We start from the raw sequence: 17,118 nt of genomic DNA on the forward strand, positions 1-17,118 counted from the left end.
ATCTACATAAAGTATTTCTTCACTTCGATAGAAACAGCTTGATCCTTTTCATAGCTCATATGGTGCCCTAGTTTGCACTGAAAACTAAACTTACTTTGTCAATAGATCTCCCAAGTCCTGCAAAGAAAACCAGAAAGGCTTAAATTTCTTAAGAAATAGGATGGTATTTTGTTTTTTGAAAGTTCAGGTAAGTATCAAATATCCTCACAGCAGCCCTTGTTGTAAATTCATTTTCATCTCTGGTAAAGCATATTTGAAGAAACTGAATTCTTGAAGAATTCAGCACTCAGAGGGTGAGAAAAGAGTGAGAAGGAAGGACATCGGTAGCACATAATAGATAATGTCTCTAATGAGGGCATTTCAAACCCACAACTGCAAAACAGAATTAAGGAACCATTAGCTTTTCCAAAATTTCTTCATATTGACCAGTGGCAGGCAAAAATGGAATGTTCATGAATAAATGGTTATTTCTGGTTCTTAGGAAAGCAACCTTCAAAACAACAATTCAAGAAGAAAACATTTCCTAGGACAGCTACTCACAAAATTCCATAAATTTTGCTTATTTGTAGTCAGAATAAAAGTTAAGCTTTACCTAGATTATATCCAAAGAGGAAAGAACCCCATCAATTATGCAGGAGGTGTGAAAATTTAGATGTAGCACTATATAATGTGTTCAAATCTGAGAACCTCAGATTATATAAAACACTTTCACCTGCATCTCAGAGCTTACCTGCAGAAGCTCAACATAGGGTTTATGGGACATTTTCACCAGCTTCTTATGTATTTCTCTGAGGTGTGTCTGCTTTTGAACCATTTGACTTTGCTTTTTTTGAGATGCTCTAAAATTTATTTGATTTTTTTTTAAGACTCCACATGTAGTTTTTCTTCCTCATGAAAAATGGGACACAGTTACTTTTATTCAGCCCTCATCAGCTCTTCCTGTAGATACATGTAGCACTCTCGGAATAGGTTGTCTAGATCACCTTTGCAGCATGATTTTAACCTCCTCCACTTAAACCTCTCATGGGCCAGTATCTTTTATCAGTATGTTACATACACCATAAATTCATATCAGACCATTTCTCATAAATTACAATTTCATTCCTCTTTAAATTGATTGTTTTTCTATTCTTTATAATGATGGAAGGAACCAAGCCATCCTCTTATCTGCTTTTATTCACTTTTATCTGCTTCATGAGTGTATAAAATATCTGAAGAAAAAAGTTTTGATTGATAATTAATCCTCCCACATACAAAAGCATCTGTGCAAGCAATTGGTATTTATAGATGAGTCACATATCATTATATGCAATAGTCTCATCTATGGTTAGTAAATTAATTTTAATCTCAGACCTCCCTACAACATAGCTTGATCATTTGTTTGATCAACATAGTTGAATTTTACTTGCAGAATTAGAAACCACTAGAAAAGCTATACCTAATATCCTTACACTATTATGTTAAAGCGAGTATAAATAAATTTCTAGTATGTCTGTCTCAAGCTGAGTGTTAGAAAAATAGACTTATACTGACAATCCATGGACTGATAATTTTGTTCTCTTCATTTAGATTTTTTCTGAATTATATGGAACTTTTCCCATAATGATCTTATTTGCTTTAGCAGCTTCTCCTGTGTATGTATGTATATATGTACTATATATATAGTACACTTGAGAAGCAAATACATTTATTTCAATTTAGCAATGATAGAATCAACAAAAAAGATATAAGTACTTTGTATGAAAAAATATAATACTTTCTTTTTTTAATATTGATGATTATGAATTTTAGAAGATTTCAGGATGTAAAATTGCAAAATGTAATTTAGCCAGGGATAGTGACCTATAGCTTTCAGATAGTGTGGCAATTCCATCAGAATTGGGATTTTTCTGATGCTCTCCCACACTATTTCCAAAGCACTTTATCCTATTTATCCCCTTGTGTTAGTATATATGCATACTATATAGAAATGTTTTGCATTTATTATTGGAGTATCCTGTAACTCTTTTCAAATGAGAACTTTCTAATGCCTTAGTGTTAAACTCAAAATTAAAGTAAGCATGTACCTTATCACGAGCCCTGTAGAAGCAAGCTCTACTAAAGCAGGTATATTTGTATACTTTATTTGTTGCTTACACCTTTGGGTCTTAGCTTCTTCCTTGATACTTAGAAATTTTTGTAGCATGCATTAAAAAAACAGGGCAATCATTGTTGAGATCCTCAGCTTTGTTATAATTCCTGAGCTCCCTCACTCACCCTTCACAGTGTTCTCAGGGGATTCACTTACCTGGTACTCCTCAGCAGCCCCTTCTACTGAAGTATGTCCCTGAGCCCTTTGCTCCTGAGAGCTGGAGCAGAGCAAACAGAGCAGGGGTTTGTCCTCTTCACAGAAGATCTTATTTGTCTCTTTGTGGATCACACACATTTTCCTCAGAGCTCAGGAATTTCCTGAGACTGGCTTTTCTGGAAGTGGACATCAAATTCTTCAGAAGAATATTGTTTTTGACATATTTTTGTTGAGAAGGCTCTCTGCATGCAGGGCAACAGGAAGGAGTTTGGGCTTGTTCCCAGGAAAGGCAGAGAAAGGGCCAACAAAAACTGTGCCACTGCCTATGGTGACTGGGTCCATAAGGTACTTCAGGCAGATAGATCAGGAGCTTTCTTTCTGGAAGGCTTGTGAGATTTCTAAGTCCATTTTCTGAGGGAAGAATATCAATAGAATTTATTCATCTATCCTTGAAGAGAAAAAGTCCTGAACAAAATTTTACTCAAGTTGTTATTGAATAGCATGCTTCTGCCTATGGAAAAATAGACTTCCTTTTATATATGACCAAATACAAAAATTAATAAATAAATAGATAACTCAAATATATTATGCATTTAAGAGAATATCTCTCTCTACCAAGCCCAAACAATTACCAAGCACCGCTTCACACTGTGAAAATATGCAATTATTTTAATCTCTTCCATAAAACAAAGCATTATTTATAATTTTATTTTGCTAAAGATTTGGGTTCTCATATGCACAAGTGGTTGAATTTCTAGAAATAAAAGGGAAGAAATATTCCTAAATATATTTTTAGATCTACAAATACAAAATTACAAGTTATCTGGAAACTAATTTCTGAGTCCTTATAAAATACATAGGAACAACTAAGAGATACAAAACTTACAAAATTAAATTAAATATCACTTTAATTCCAAACTACATCCAAGTCAAGACAGAAGAGGAATGGATTTTTTTATACTAAGTAGAGAAACAGCATCATTTCATAGAGATAACCTAATTTGATGATCATTTAAAATATGAAATTTGACTCGATTTGGATTGGGAAAGTAGCTACAGTTCCACTATAAATTGTGTACTTACCTAAATAGTGGGTCCATGGTTTCACCTCTGCTTGTTGCAGAAGGGAAATTATGAAGTCAGCTCTAGGACTATGTGCTTTATTTGTAGAGGAGGTAGATTAAAATGTCCCTCAGCCAGGTGAGTTCCAAACTTTGCTCTGGAGAAGAATGAGCTTGTCTCCAGGAGTGCCCTTTTACTGAGTGCCTGAGGACCACACCCAGTTCTTCCTGGATTACATTTCAAGATGCTTCCAATCATTGTTAGTGTAGGTAATTGGGTTAGTGTGTGGGATTGAATTAGTGTGGGTGGTTAGGTAATGTGGGTGATTAGTTTTCAGGTACAGAATATTGATGTATCACCTTAGCTAATCTTCATAAATAAACCTCCACAGGCTTACAAACAATTATCAATTTAAAAAAAATAAAACAAAATGAATCCTCAGATTCAGATTGTATTTAAATATTTAGTTGTGTTCATTTAATTTTTTTTTTTTTGCTTTAAAAACATAGAAAGAGGGGCTGGGGATGTGGCTCAAGTGGTAGTGGGCTTGCCTGGAATGTGTGCGGACCGGGTTTGATCCTCAGCACCAGATACAAACAAAGATGTTGTGCCCGCCGATAACTAAAAATAAATATTAAAAAATTCTCTCTCTCTCTACCTCTCTCTACCTCTCTCTCTCTTAAAAAAACATAGAAAGAGGGTGTCATCAATATATGATTTTTAGTAAATATCTTTGAACATTTATGAATATTTTACCTGAGATTGACTTTAATTTTATTGTCACTTAAAGAGGGATTTAATTTAGAAATTTTATTTTACTCACCAGATGTGGGGGTGCATGCCTATATTCCTAGCTAGGGAAGCTGAAGCAGGTGGCTTAGCAGTTCAAACCCCAGCCTCAGAAATTAGTAAGATTCTAAGCAAGTCAGTAAGAACCTATCTCTAACTAAAATATGAAAAAGGGCTAGGATGTGGCTCAGTGGTTAAGTGCCCCTGGATTCAATCCCTGGTACACAGACATTTTGTTTTTCTCACCTCAATGTCATGCTTCCCAGTAAGAGCCCTAGGGTCCTGCCTTGCAAGTGCTTCTTAAGGAATGACACATATTCAGTGTAAACTGCAAGAGCAGATGGGGCCACACCTCCAACCCATCCTGTTTGGAACACAAAAGGTGCCACCACAAAGCCTCTACAGACTCTTTATACACTGCATGGATGTTTCTAGAACTTCCCTTGTACACAGATTAGTATCAAGAATGAATTTGTCCAGTGGTTACTAATTATGATCTTAGGATACAAAATCAAGCCTTTAATGCAAGAATCCTGGGCTTTAAGGGAGACTGTTCAGGAGAAGTAGCTGCCCTGAAATTTCCTTAGCTACAAAGGCATTAGGCTGTCCAGGAGGCCGTGTTTTTTCCCCCAGATTTTCAAAGTGTTAGATGAGAAAAACTCCTCATTTCTGGGGAGCTCAAGTTCATATTTGCTAAATTTCTTCCCTAAAAGAGAAATCGAGGAGATACAAGCTCCCAGATACTGGCTTGGGCATCCATACGTTCTATCTGGAAGATTCAGTGTGGTCACAGTGATTTCTGACACCTAGGATAAAGCAATTATATAACATGTAGCTCAGGCAAAAAATTTGAGACAGCTGCTGTACACAGGGGTTCATGTCAATAATCCCAGCTACACAGGAGGCTGAGGCTACTTGGAAGGATAAAGAATTTAAGGGCAGCATGGGAAACTGAGCAAGATGATCTAAAAAAAAAGGTTGGGAGAGGGGCTTTTTCAGACAATGTTAATGCTGCTAAAAAGTTATCCATGAACTTGAGTTTCACCTGGGAACCAGCAGAGCATTCACCACTTCCTGTTGAAGTGTTTGCGAGTAGAAGAGGGGAGAGATAAAAAAAAAAACTGCCAAATACTCTCAGAGTCTGTGATGTCAAGATTCTTAACCTCTGAGCCATTTACTGCTTCTGTCTATTATGATGGTAGAGGCATGGTACAAGCAGGAAGAGGAAGCTACAAGCTGAAGACTCAGACCTTCTGCACAGACAGTCAGGGTGGGCAACTGTTAATCCTTTTGCATGTAGCCAACAGCATGAACCTTTGGAACACATTTCAATCTTTATGTTTCTTCCCCTTGATTTTTATTTTTAAAAGTTTATATCACTATCTTAACTTTTAAAATTTGCCTTTTAATATCAAACAGAATAATAAATATAAGACTTTACCAAACTTTAAATAACTAAATAAATGAGTGATGTGTAGAAAAGTAATAAATCTAACCAATTTACAAAACATTGTATAAAATGTCATTTTTGTGGCCAACATGGTGGCACACTCCTGTAATCTCAGCTACTCAGGAGACTGATGCAGTAGGTTCACATGTTTGTTTATAGGCTGGGCAATTTAGCAAGGCCCTGTCTCAAACTCAAACATGAGTAGGGCTGGAGATGTAGCTCAATGATAGAGGATCACTAAGTTTAATTCCCAGTACCACACATACTCAAAAAGAAAATTATTTCCTTTCCCTTTCCATTCTGTATAAGTAATCTTAAAAGTTACACCAAAAGATAACAAAGGCACAATTTGCAAGGACACCTTACCAACCTTTTGGAGAAGTGTGCCAACTGATCTAAGTATAAAGAGTTCCAACACCTGTGCCACACCTCGATATAGAGCTGTTGATTGCTTGGTGATGAATGGTGTTTCTTTTACTTTTATCTTGTTTATTTTTATATATTATAATTTTCTTATAAAAAATGTAACAATTCTTTGATAATGTAAGATGAAAATTGACATGCTTTCTCTCATACTAGACTTTACCTCTGCGTGTTGTGTCTGAATCAATCTGGTGGGAAGTTGAGTTGGTTTTGGGTTTCATTACAAATGTCATTATTTCAGTGCTGCATTGGCTGCATATTTACCTAGCATTGCTTTGTTTTTAGGGTTGGACTGGCTCACTAGTTTGTCTCAATATCTGCTCCACACTCTAGTTCTTCCTACAAACTCTTTTCAGGCTCTCAGACAAAGTGCTTTTACATGTTACTCATCACTTTCTAGTCTCATTGGGCAATGGCAACATGAAGGTTGTAGGAGCATTCCTTGTGATTCTGATGATAAACCCATGATCTTAAGCACATTCCATGTCCCTGAGTCTTGAGAGGGGCTTTATCAGTGATCATGTCCACCTCCACCTGTAGCTCTAGACTCATCACATATTTGTATCTACTTTAAAATTTCTCTCTGCTTTTTAAATGTCTTTATTTCCCCTTTCCCAAAGGCAATAATGTATTTTGCTCTTCTCTTTGTGGCTTAAAGTTTTGTTAAACAGGAGAGATACTTACCTCTTGGTGAAACAAAATATCTTTCCCTGAATTGTAATTTGTCCTATATTTCATTCCCAGTTATTAGTGACCTACATAATTATTATCTCATGAAATTACTTACTATTTTAAGTTTGGAGCTTGGGATACACCTCAGTTGATAGAGTATTTATCTTGCATGGACAAGCCCCTGAGTTCAACCCCCTGCACCCCCCAAAAATATTTTAAATTTAAATGTTACATCATAGAGTATACAATTTATTTAAATAAGGTGCCATTGGTCTTGTGTGTGTGTGTGTGTGTGTGTGTGTGTGTGTATGTGTGTGTGTGTGTCTGTGTGGTAAAGTTATCTAAAATGTATTCTCTTAGTAAATATCTAATATATCAGTCCTTAGATATATACAGTGGAAAAACTGGGTATTGTTTTCAGCTTATGCTTTTGAGATTCATTCACACTGGTGCAATGAGAGTTTGTTTATTTTCATTGCTTCATGGAATGAAGTGTACAACAATTTATGAGTGTACAACAATGTATGAGTGTACAACAATTTAGCTATTCTACTGTTGCTAAGTGTCTTTGGCTGCAAATTTTAGGGTATTATGAGAAATGATGAAAGGAACAACATTGCTATATATTTTACCTAATAAGTATATGTAGAAACTGCTGATAATATATGTTTATCCTACTGTAATATCTAGGCCTTAGGAAATGCTTTCAGTAAGTAAGCCAAAATTTATTTTTTTTCAATTAATACTTTCTCTAGCCTTGAATAAACTTCATTTATTCTACATTATTGTCAACACATATTATTCATCTATAATTTTGTTTATTCTTGTCAATGTCTAGTGATTCCATTTATGGTTTGAATTTGCAATAATTTAATGATTCATAAAGGTGAGTATTTTTTTTATTTTTCACTGACTACATATGTGTATTCTGTTTTGTGATGTTACCATTCAAGAAAACTTATCTAATTTTTCAACAGGTTCACTTTCTTTATTTACCAAACTTTATGCATCTGTGTTAGTCAGGGCTTTCTAGAGGAACAGAACCAACAGGGAATATATGATTATTGAAAGGAGATTATTAGATTGGCTTACAGAACCAGAAGCTGTATAGTCCCACAATGGCTGTCTGCAGGCTGGAGAGCTGGAGAAACCAGTAGCTGCTTATTCTAAGATACTGTAGCTTCAGAACAAGATGGATTAATGATGTAGTCCCAGTGGGATAAAAGGCCTGGAAACAACTTGATAGTCAGTGGTCAGAGTCCACTTTGGAAGAGTGAAGGAGCTCGAGTCTGATGCTCTCAGGATTTTTCAGCAGCAATCTAAAACCCCTCAAAAAGAATCAAGCTAGAGGGCACTGATGCCTCATTTTTTGAACTTATTCCATCCAGGGCTTCAACCACACTTAGAGTGAATCTGTACTTCAATTTGCTGTGCCATATGTCAATCATTTTTAGAAACACTCCCATTGACATGCCCAGAAGCATCCTAATCTTAAGCATCCTTAAGTCCAAAGTGACAATTCAGATCAACCAACATAGCATCTATGATGCCTATATATTGTATCTTTGATACATACTTGGTAAATATATTCTTTTTTTGGGTGGAGGGGCACTGGGAATTGAAACCAGGGATGCTTTACCACTGAGTCACATACCATATCACTTCTATTTTTTGAGAAATTATGCCACTAAGTTGCTTAGAGCCTTGCTAAACCTCTGACCCTAATGCCTTAGCCTTCCAAGTGGCTGGGATTATAGACATCTACCATCATGCCTGGTTCTAGGTTTTATTGAGATAAGATCTTGCTTTATTGCTTTGAACACCTGGACTCAAACCAACCACCTTATTTGACTTCCAAGTAGGTGAAATTACAGGCACCACTCATAGTGCATGGCAATTTTCCAACTCCAGTTTTGTATGTTTACACTTGTGATATTATCTTTAAGCAAAAATTCATTAATTTTAATGCAGACCCATTAAATTTTCCTCATTGATTATTGTTTTCATGTCTTGTCTAGGCAATTTTTCTATGAGACTACTATTTTCTCTTAAGTCAACCTGTAAAAGACTATGTATATGTAGGGCTCAGTTTTCTTTTTGTCCACCTGTATAACCATTTGATTCAGCACTAGATTGATTGTCCTTTGATTGCCAATGCAGAGGAGAATACTAATGATTGTAAATATTCACATGTATGATTATAATTTTAGAAAGAAAATCATCACACAGATGATTAAGCGTGATTACTCAGAATAATGAACAGGATGGATATATAGTAATATGTTTTGAATATGGTTTTTCCTCAATAAAAACCAAGTTAATGTGTAATTCCATAGAGCAGCGGTGTTTTGGGATGGGGCCTTTCAGTCATTAAAAAGTATCAGTGCCTTTCTCCTTGGACTGAACCTGAATGAAAGAGTGAATTTGGGGCCTTTGGAGAGTTATTTTTAACACAGTGGGTTGTTAGGAAGAATACCATCCATGTGCTTTCACATTCTGCACTGAATGATTTCTCCTTCTGCTTCTCTGCTATGAGCAGATTCATCTTGAAACTCACCAGAAACTGAGGCAACAAGAACTAGAACTTACCTGTTTTCAGAACTGTGAGGTAAATGAATCTTGTCTTTCTAATTTACTGAGATATAGGATTTGTGTAAAAACAACAGAAAATGGACCAAGATGAGTAAATTAAAGTTAGATTAAAAAAGAAGTGGGAAAATTATGTTCTTATAACCATTGAGTCTTTATGGTCATGCTTGTTTGGGTAGAGAAAGAGACATGTTCTCTTAGGTTGAATTTTAACTTTATTAAATCATACTTTATCTATTTTTACATTTGAGACAGTCCATGAATAAAGTTAAACCAGAAAATATATTCTACTTCTAGTACCACAGGCAATTATATTCCTCAAATGAATAAATTTTAAAAAAGAAATTTTAGGAATATATGGGCTTTTCATATTATCACCATAATTAATAACAGAGTAAATAGGTTTTCATAACATTAGAAGGAATGTAAAGTTAATGAAATATAACCTGCTTGTAATGTTTGATAATACCCAAGGAAGAGGGCTTCCTTGGATATTTAATTTTCCATACATTGGGGCATAGTCCTTATCTATGTCTGGTCAGATGTGACTACAGCAGACAACAGGCTTGAGACGGGGAGAAAAAGAACAGGAAAGAATACTGTGTATCAGTGAACTTTGAGCAACATTAATGAAGCTCACCATTCTACCTTCATAATCCAGGAATACTCCTATTCTGCCAATGGGCCTTGGTACATATTGAAGTACAAGTGGGGAGGTGGTAAAGAGAGTGCAATGAGAACCCTCCTTAACACATCCAAGAAGGAAGAGCCCCTCCACCTCATCCATCTTGTAATTTCTGTTCTTTTTCCAATAATCATTACAGACTCCCAAAGCCCAGTTCCAAGAGTCTCCCACTTCCACCTCCCAGTAATATCTGCCAGTGGTAAAAGTGTGAGTACCCCAGGCAAGAAAGCATTCTGATGTTGGAGTGATCCAGGAGGCACCTTGTGGATAGCATCCAACATTCAAGTTCCTCAACTCTCCGTACAGGAAGACATGGCAGTTGACTCTTTCAGGACACAGAGTAATATCAACTGTAAGAACAATATTGCAGACATGTATGTAAATAATAAGAAGTTAAAGTTCTAAAAAAAGTCTTTCTGAGATAAAATGATACTACTGAAAAATGTGAAATTGTAGCAGCAACAATGATTGTGGTTGTAAAATTTAATAAATTATGGCCAGGAATAGTAAATCTACAGAACAAACAAATTCCTTGCCACAGATACAGAAATTTGTTGAAAATGTGAAAAATCAAATATTGAGTCAAATATAAAACTAATATCTTTTAATTTCATTTTTATTTCAAAATAGCTACAGAGAGGATGCCCTGAATTCTCTGGAGGCATCAAAAATGAGTATCAGAAAAATATTCCTATTTCAAAAAAATGGTGTCATTATTTGGATGAGAAGTGAAGATTTTCTCTCTTGTAACCTTTTCTAGATAACTGGATATATATATATATATATATATATATATATATATATATATATATATATATACACACACACACACACACATCTTAGAAATTAGAACTTGGTGAAATTAATTCTTATTCACAGTTACTAAATATTTAAAAATATTTTAAATGCTATTGGAATCCACTCTAATCCTTTCTGTTATTCCTCAATAAATTCTGTAATTTTAGAAAGAATAATTTGAAATTATTTATGCAAAACTTTTCACTATCCCTAAGTTTTTTGTGGGCTCTGCAATGCCCTGCATATCTGAGATTTAACATATAGCTTTTTATATTGAGCAAACCAAAATCAATTTTATGTCTATTTTTCTTTCTTGGTGATAAAGCTGATTTCTTCTCTTAGATTTCCTATAGCTATTCAAAATTTTATGTCATTTAATCATATATACCCATGGTAAAAACAACATAAAGTTCTAGTCACCTATTTACCCCACAATGCTTCTCCTAACAATTTAAATTTAGCAGGATAATGTGGCTTATGCCTGAAATCCCAGAAGACTGGGATAAGCAGATGAAAAGTTTAGGGCCAGCCTGGCAAATTAGTGAGACTCTGTTTCAAAAAAAAAAAAAAAAAAAAAGTGGGGGCTGCATATCTGGCTAAGTGATGGGGTACTTGCCTAATATATGTGAGGCCCCAAGTTAAAATGCCAGGACCAATTTTTTATTTAAATAATGAACATACTAAACAACTGCATAAATTTGTGTGTGGAATTGAATAATGAAACTTAAATCTGAGTGTAGCTCTGTTTATTAAAATTTCCAATTTTTATATCATTTGTTTTATATATACCTCAGGACATATGAGCTTGGATTATATTTAAGTAGGTTTTTTATCTTTCACTCTTTATACTGTAAATTTGACTATAGACATATACTCAAGAATTTGCAGTCAAATTATTTATTTGTAAAAATAAGTAAAATATTTAATGAAAGGGAAATACCACCCATGTCGTCCTAACAAATAATAGATTGTGAGAACACTGCCAATGGGCTTATGCTTACCTTGGAAGAAGTTGAGCCTGTCAATTAGTCCAGTGATGGGCCGTGCACTGAGTTCTGGATTCACAGGCTGGACTATATACAGCTGCATAGATTCAATCCTGCAAGAAGGAAGATGCAGTTAACATATGTACAGTCAGAAAATGATGACTTCTCTTGATGAGACACTTTATAAGAATTCTTGTAACACACAGATGTGGAAATACAGAAATTGTCCCTTTGTGAAATTAATTCTTATTCACAGTTCCTAAATATTCAAATATATTGTAAATGCTGTTGGAATCCACTTTAATCCTTTCTGTTATTCATCAAATTCTGTAAACATACTTAGTTTTCTGTTCACTTGCGTATATTTAAGAGTGAAAACCTGGTGTGCATTTCCAGTTTGCACTGAAATCTCCCTATCTGCAGACACAAGCTTCTCTAAAAACTAGAACTGGCTGTTGCCTCCTTCACAGGGAGAGTTTCTGAAGAATCTTAGGCAGGGATGTCTGCTTCCTGGAGCTGAGCTACTCTGGAGAACCCACAGACTTCTAATGCTTTGAGTTTCTTTCAACTGTCATTTAAAAGTGTCAACTTATACATACAAAAATAACAAATCTCTAGAGGCTTCACACATTTGAGCACTCTATCTCTCCTGTTAGCCACTGTTCCCTCTATTAGCTCTGTGAGGTGTCTTGACTTCATCACCCTTGAGAGCACTTAGTATTTCTCCTTTATCTGCATAGATTTCCAGAACTGGAAAGAAAACAAGGAATGGAAGGAGTTTTAAATGGTTTCTCTTTTGCCACATTTTTATTGAAGCTGCTCCTAAAATCACTGAGAATAGGAAGTAAGAGAGATGTCAAGAGTAGGTGGGGGAGGAAAAAAGTAGATCAATGACAATAGTGACTCAGTATTCCAATGAATCATGCACATAGTAGTCCTGACTAGTACTGTAGAAACTGCAAAAGCATCTGCTGAGAGGCAGGTAAACACTCACCTATGCAGTATGTCTCCAAAGACCTGTGAAAAGAACAATAAAAAGTCTGAGTGATTTTCACAGGATCCCTCTACCATTAGGTACAGTGTGAGATTTTTGATGCAGCGCCAGAAGTTACTACTTCCCCAGAAGTTCTATCTCCCATCTTTGGATGCATTTCCCACTTCCTCTCTACTCAAAAGAAAACAGTCCACTATAGAGTCCTGGTAAAGTCTGGTTCTTCAATATTCTGTGTGAGTGGAAGGGGCAGAGACTGTGGAGTCTGGGCTCTGCTGCAATCATAAGATCCCCACCATGGACCCAAGGCCCTGTGTCTCAGGTGAGCAGCCACAACAGAGTAGCAATAAGGTCTGTATTCCTGAATCACCCCATCTTGTTATATCAGGGAATTAACCTGAATACCCATGTTCAGCTCAGTAAATCATGAATTTCTAAAAGTCCCAATTATGTTGTTGATTTTCAGATGGGGACTATCCATTAATCATTCCATACAATTTTGTCTCTTATAAATAACATAGGAGGGATCCTTCATTTTTAGAAATCCTTGGAAGCAGTGACCTGATAGAAAAGTAACTGCAGTTGTGTGGAAATAGGTTTATAGACCCAAACTGGAAGCAACAGGGAAGTGGATTTCAGGTGGGAAATGCAACAGCTATACATGCTTGTCCTACATCCCCATGTATCAGTAGTTACCTGTAGTAACTCCACATCTGGTCTGTGGCATATTTCCTTCAGCTCTTCATACATTCCTCTTAATATTGCTGTCATATGAGCCATTCTGGTTTTACTCTCTTTGAGCTGCTCAAAAATGTCTTTGCTTTCTTTTTGTAGCCTCTCTAAATGATGACATTCTTCCTCATAGTAAGTTGCAGACATCTTCCCATACTCAACTCTAATTGCTTCTCTTCTTAAATTGATGTAGTTCTGCAGTAAAATTAAATTCATCAAAATATGGACCTATCCCTCTAACTCCTGTTGAAACCTCCTGATTCTAGGACATAACTTTCCTCTCTTTATATATGAACGTACCATCAGTGAAATTCCACATCATGTAGTATCACAAGAATGGAATTCTAATCAGAATAAGTTATAATCTAAGTATGCATAATATGTCACAATACATTCTACTGTCATGTGTATTTTAAAAGGACAAACAAAAATAAAATAAAGAAACTCCCTGATTATTGTTTGTCTTATCAACAATCAAATTTAAGCCTTCATCTTGTCAAACTTCCAGAATCCACAGATTTTTATTCCTTTCCTTTTTTTTTTTATAAATACCCATGGCTTCTTTCTTTCTTTATTTCTTTCTTTTTCCTTCTTTCTTTTAATTTTGTTAGAGAATCTCATTAAGTTTCTGAGGCTCGACTCAAACTTGTAATCTTTCTGCCTTAGCCTCCCAAGCAGGTGAGATTTTAGGACTGCACCACCATGTCCTTTACTCTGCATCATGATCAGCAGTTTTATTGAACAAGTTACATTCACTTATTCATGGTTAAGAGTTTTCTAAACAATCCACACACAAAAATATAGTTGTCTTATCCTTTCCAACCCATATGTGGAGAAACATAACCCATTTCATACTTAAGGACTTTAGACCCCAAGGAGTGAATTGAAATCCATTCACTTTTCTTGAGTTTAAGCCAAGTCACTTAAAGCCTACATACTGTAACCTCAGAGTGCAATACTAATTTCCATGCAATTCACCCAGCTAACTGTCATACTGAAGTGTCATTTAGCATCTGATTCTATTATCTGTCTGATACCATTTCCTTCAATTCTCCTCAAAAGTCATTCCAATCTATGACATCAACTTCAATGTGACTTCAGCAACCTCCCTCTCAATATACCAAGTGCAAATATTTGACATGTGCTTCTCTCTGGGTTGACACTCTATGGCTATGTTCCTCTTCAGGACTTAATCTTAAAGTAACTTTTAGTGAAAAATTTTGCCACCAACTATTTAAAATTCAAACCTCATCTCCAGTCTCTGCCCTTGTACTCCTTTTCTAATTCCCTGCTTAATTATTCTAAAAAAAACCCAAGTTATCATACTCTAATATATCAAGAATTTCACTTATTTACATGTTGGCCATTTTTCTTTCTGATTTGTATCCTAACCTTTCCAATAAGAGATATTTACAGCCTTGATTTCTGCCATATTTTCTAGCTTATAATTTTTCATAGTTATCATGAAACAATTTTCAAATTAATTTTCATTTAAATTATAACACACTCAGGATAAACATTCACAAAGAAAATGAGTTTTTTAAAAATTATTCTCAAACTTGTAATTGTCTACTCAAAACACAAAGCTATGTAATCCATCATATTTCCCCTCCATGGTTTATATTATGATGTTAAATATTAATTAGTTGGGGTAATTTCAGACTGTTCTTATATTTGAACCATGTATCCCTCTCTCTGAAATTTTCTACCAGCATTCAGCTTAATCTGCTTTGGAAGCTGCATTTGAATTTTCAGTGACTACCAAATGCCACTTTTGCCTGTCACTTATATCATCCCAGCACATATGACATTGTGAAATGGACCAGTTTTTTGTAGCTATTGTTTAAGTACTAAGTGTACCTTTACCTGTAGTAAAGCAGCATGCTTTTGTTAATATCTGTGTCTCAGCTAGAAATTCTAGCTAAGGGCCATACTGCTCTAAATAGGAACTGAGGAAATACTTTTACTGTTGACTCCACCCCTTTCTTGTTTAATCCTAGAGAAAACTAGAGTTTCAGATCTATTCCCTACTTTAAACATTGCACATATGCCCCCCTAAGTTCATGTTGAAGGCAGAAGCGTAGAACTAACCTCCCATGAGCCCATAATCAGTATCTCCATGGTCAGGTTTCTGTAAGTTTCACAATATTTGTCCCATAGACACTGCATTTTCTTCACCATAATCTCCTGTAAAAAAAATCATAAATCAGAGAAGCAGCAAAAAATAGTGTAACATTCAGACCTTCACATAGGGAAGAAGCCAGAAATGAGAGATAAATTAACCCCATTGAAAATAACGAGGTCATTATGTTTTCTTTGTTCCTTTCAGATGTTTGTAAACTATGGGAAGCCTGAGACTTGAACCGGAAGTGATTCTAAATGGGAAACATAGAGAGAGTCATGCATTCACCAAGGAAAGAGACCCATGTTGATTTCTTTGTTCTTACAGACATGGATCTTCAGAGGAATCACTTACCCTGTGCTCCTCAGCAGCAATTTCGATTGGCCAATGTTTGTGAGCTTCATGCTCCTGGGATTTAGAACAGAGCAAACAGAGAAAGTTCCTGCCTTCTTCACAGAAGATCTTCTTCATCTCCTTATGAGCCCCACACATGTGTTCCTCAGAGCTCAGGAATTGCCAAAGACTGTTTTTTCTGACAATGGCTGCCAGTTTCTTCATACAAATATTTGTTTTAAAGTTTCTCTTCTGTACCATCTGCTTGCATTCAGAGCAGATAACATGATCTGGGAGGTTATGCCAGCCAAGGTAGACACAGGGCCTACAAAAGCTGTGACCACAGGCTAAGGTGATTGGATCTATGAAGTACTTCATGCAGAGAGGGCAGGTGATTTCCTTTTGGAAGGCTTGCATGATTCTGGAATCCATGTTTCTGAGGAAGAAAAAACAGGCCACTTCTGATTCTGCTTAGGCTAAAAGGTTCTCAAGAACTATGCCTGGGGAATAATAACTACATTTTATTTTCTTAAAAATGCTCATTAAAGCAAGACAAACTATATTCTATGACACAAAAGAAGTACTGATGCACAAGGAGAGCCTTCAGCTTTATACCAGGCATAATTCTGACTAGATGACTCACATCCCTTCCACACTGAGTTCCTGTTCCCACCAGAGTAGAAATTTGAGTATTGATCTTTTGAATTTAGGTATAGAAATTGGGTTATAAGAAGTCTACAGTCGGGCTGGGAATGTGGCTCAAGCGGTAGAGCGCTCGCCTGGCATGAGTGTGGTCCGGGTTCGATCCTCAGCACCACAAGAAACAAAGATGTTGTGTCTGTCGAAAACAAACAAAAAAAAATAATAATAAATATTTAAAAAAAATTTTTCTCTCTCTCTACTTCTCTCTCTATATCTTTTTCCCTCTCTCTTAAAAAAAAGAAGTCTATAATCATAATTGTCCCTATTACTCTTTCCAATAACTGGAAGATGAAAGCAGGATTGGGAGAAATAGTCTATTTGGGCCAATGAAGTATGAGAAGTTCAAAAGAAAGTTTTATAAAATATCCCTGTAGAGGTGGGCATAAAAGCCCAGCTCTTTAAAAGTAAAACAAACAAACAAAAGGCCATATGTATTATGGTTATCTAGAGGAAGAGAACCAATAGGAAGTACAATTATAAAAAGGGATATTTTAGGT

General features: G+C 35.7%; 2 protein-coding genes across 2 annotated transcripts in view; one reads left to right on the forward strand and one right to left on the reverse strand.

The window, feature by feature from the left end:
• Positions 1-17,118, forward strand: part of LOC143640667 (putative N-acetylated-alpha-linked acidic dipeptidase) — a 357,153-nt gene that overhangs the window by 172,223 nt on the left and 167,812 nt on the right.
• On the reverse strand, positions 9,811-16,351 carry LOC143391243 (tripartite motif-containing protein 51-like). The gene is made up of 6 exons (XM_076843884.2): positions 15,941-16,351; positions 15,556-15,651; positions 13,429-13,659; positions 12,736-12,758; positions 11,757-11,854; positions 9,811-10,307 (listed from the first exon to the last, which is right to left on the reverse strand). The coding sequence occupies exons 1-6, from the start codon at positions 16,349-16,351 to the stop codon at positions 9,811-9,813; spliced, it is 1,356 nt and encodes a 451-aa protein (XP_076699999.2).

Source organism: Callospermophilus lateralis, chromosome 2, assembly GCF_048772815.1.
Source record: "Callospermophilus lateralis isolate mCalLat2 chromosome 2, mCalLat2.hap1, whole genome shotgun sequence".
Classification (NCBI taxonomy): Eukaryota; Metazoa; Chordata; class Mammalia; order Rodentia; family Sciuridae; genus Callospermophilus; species Callospermophilus lateralis.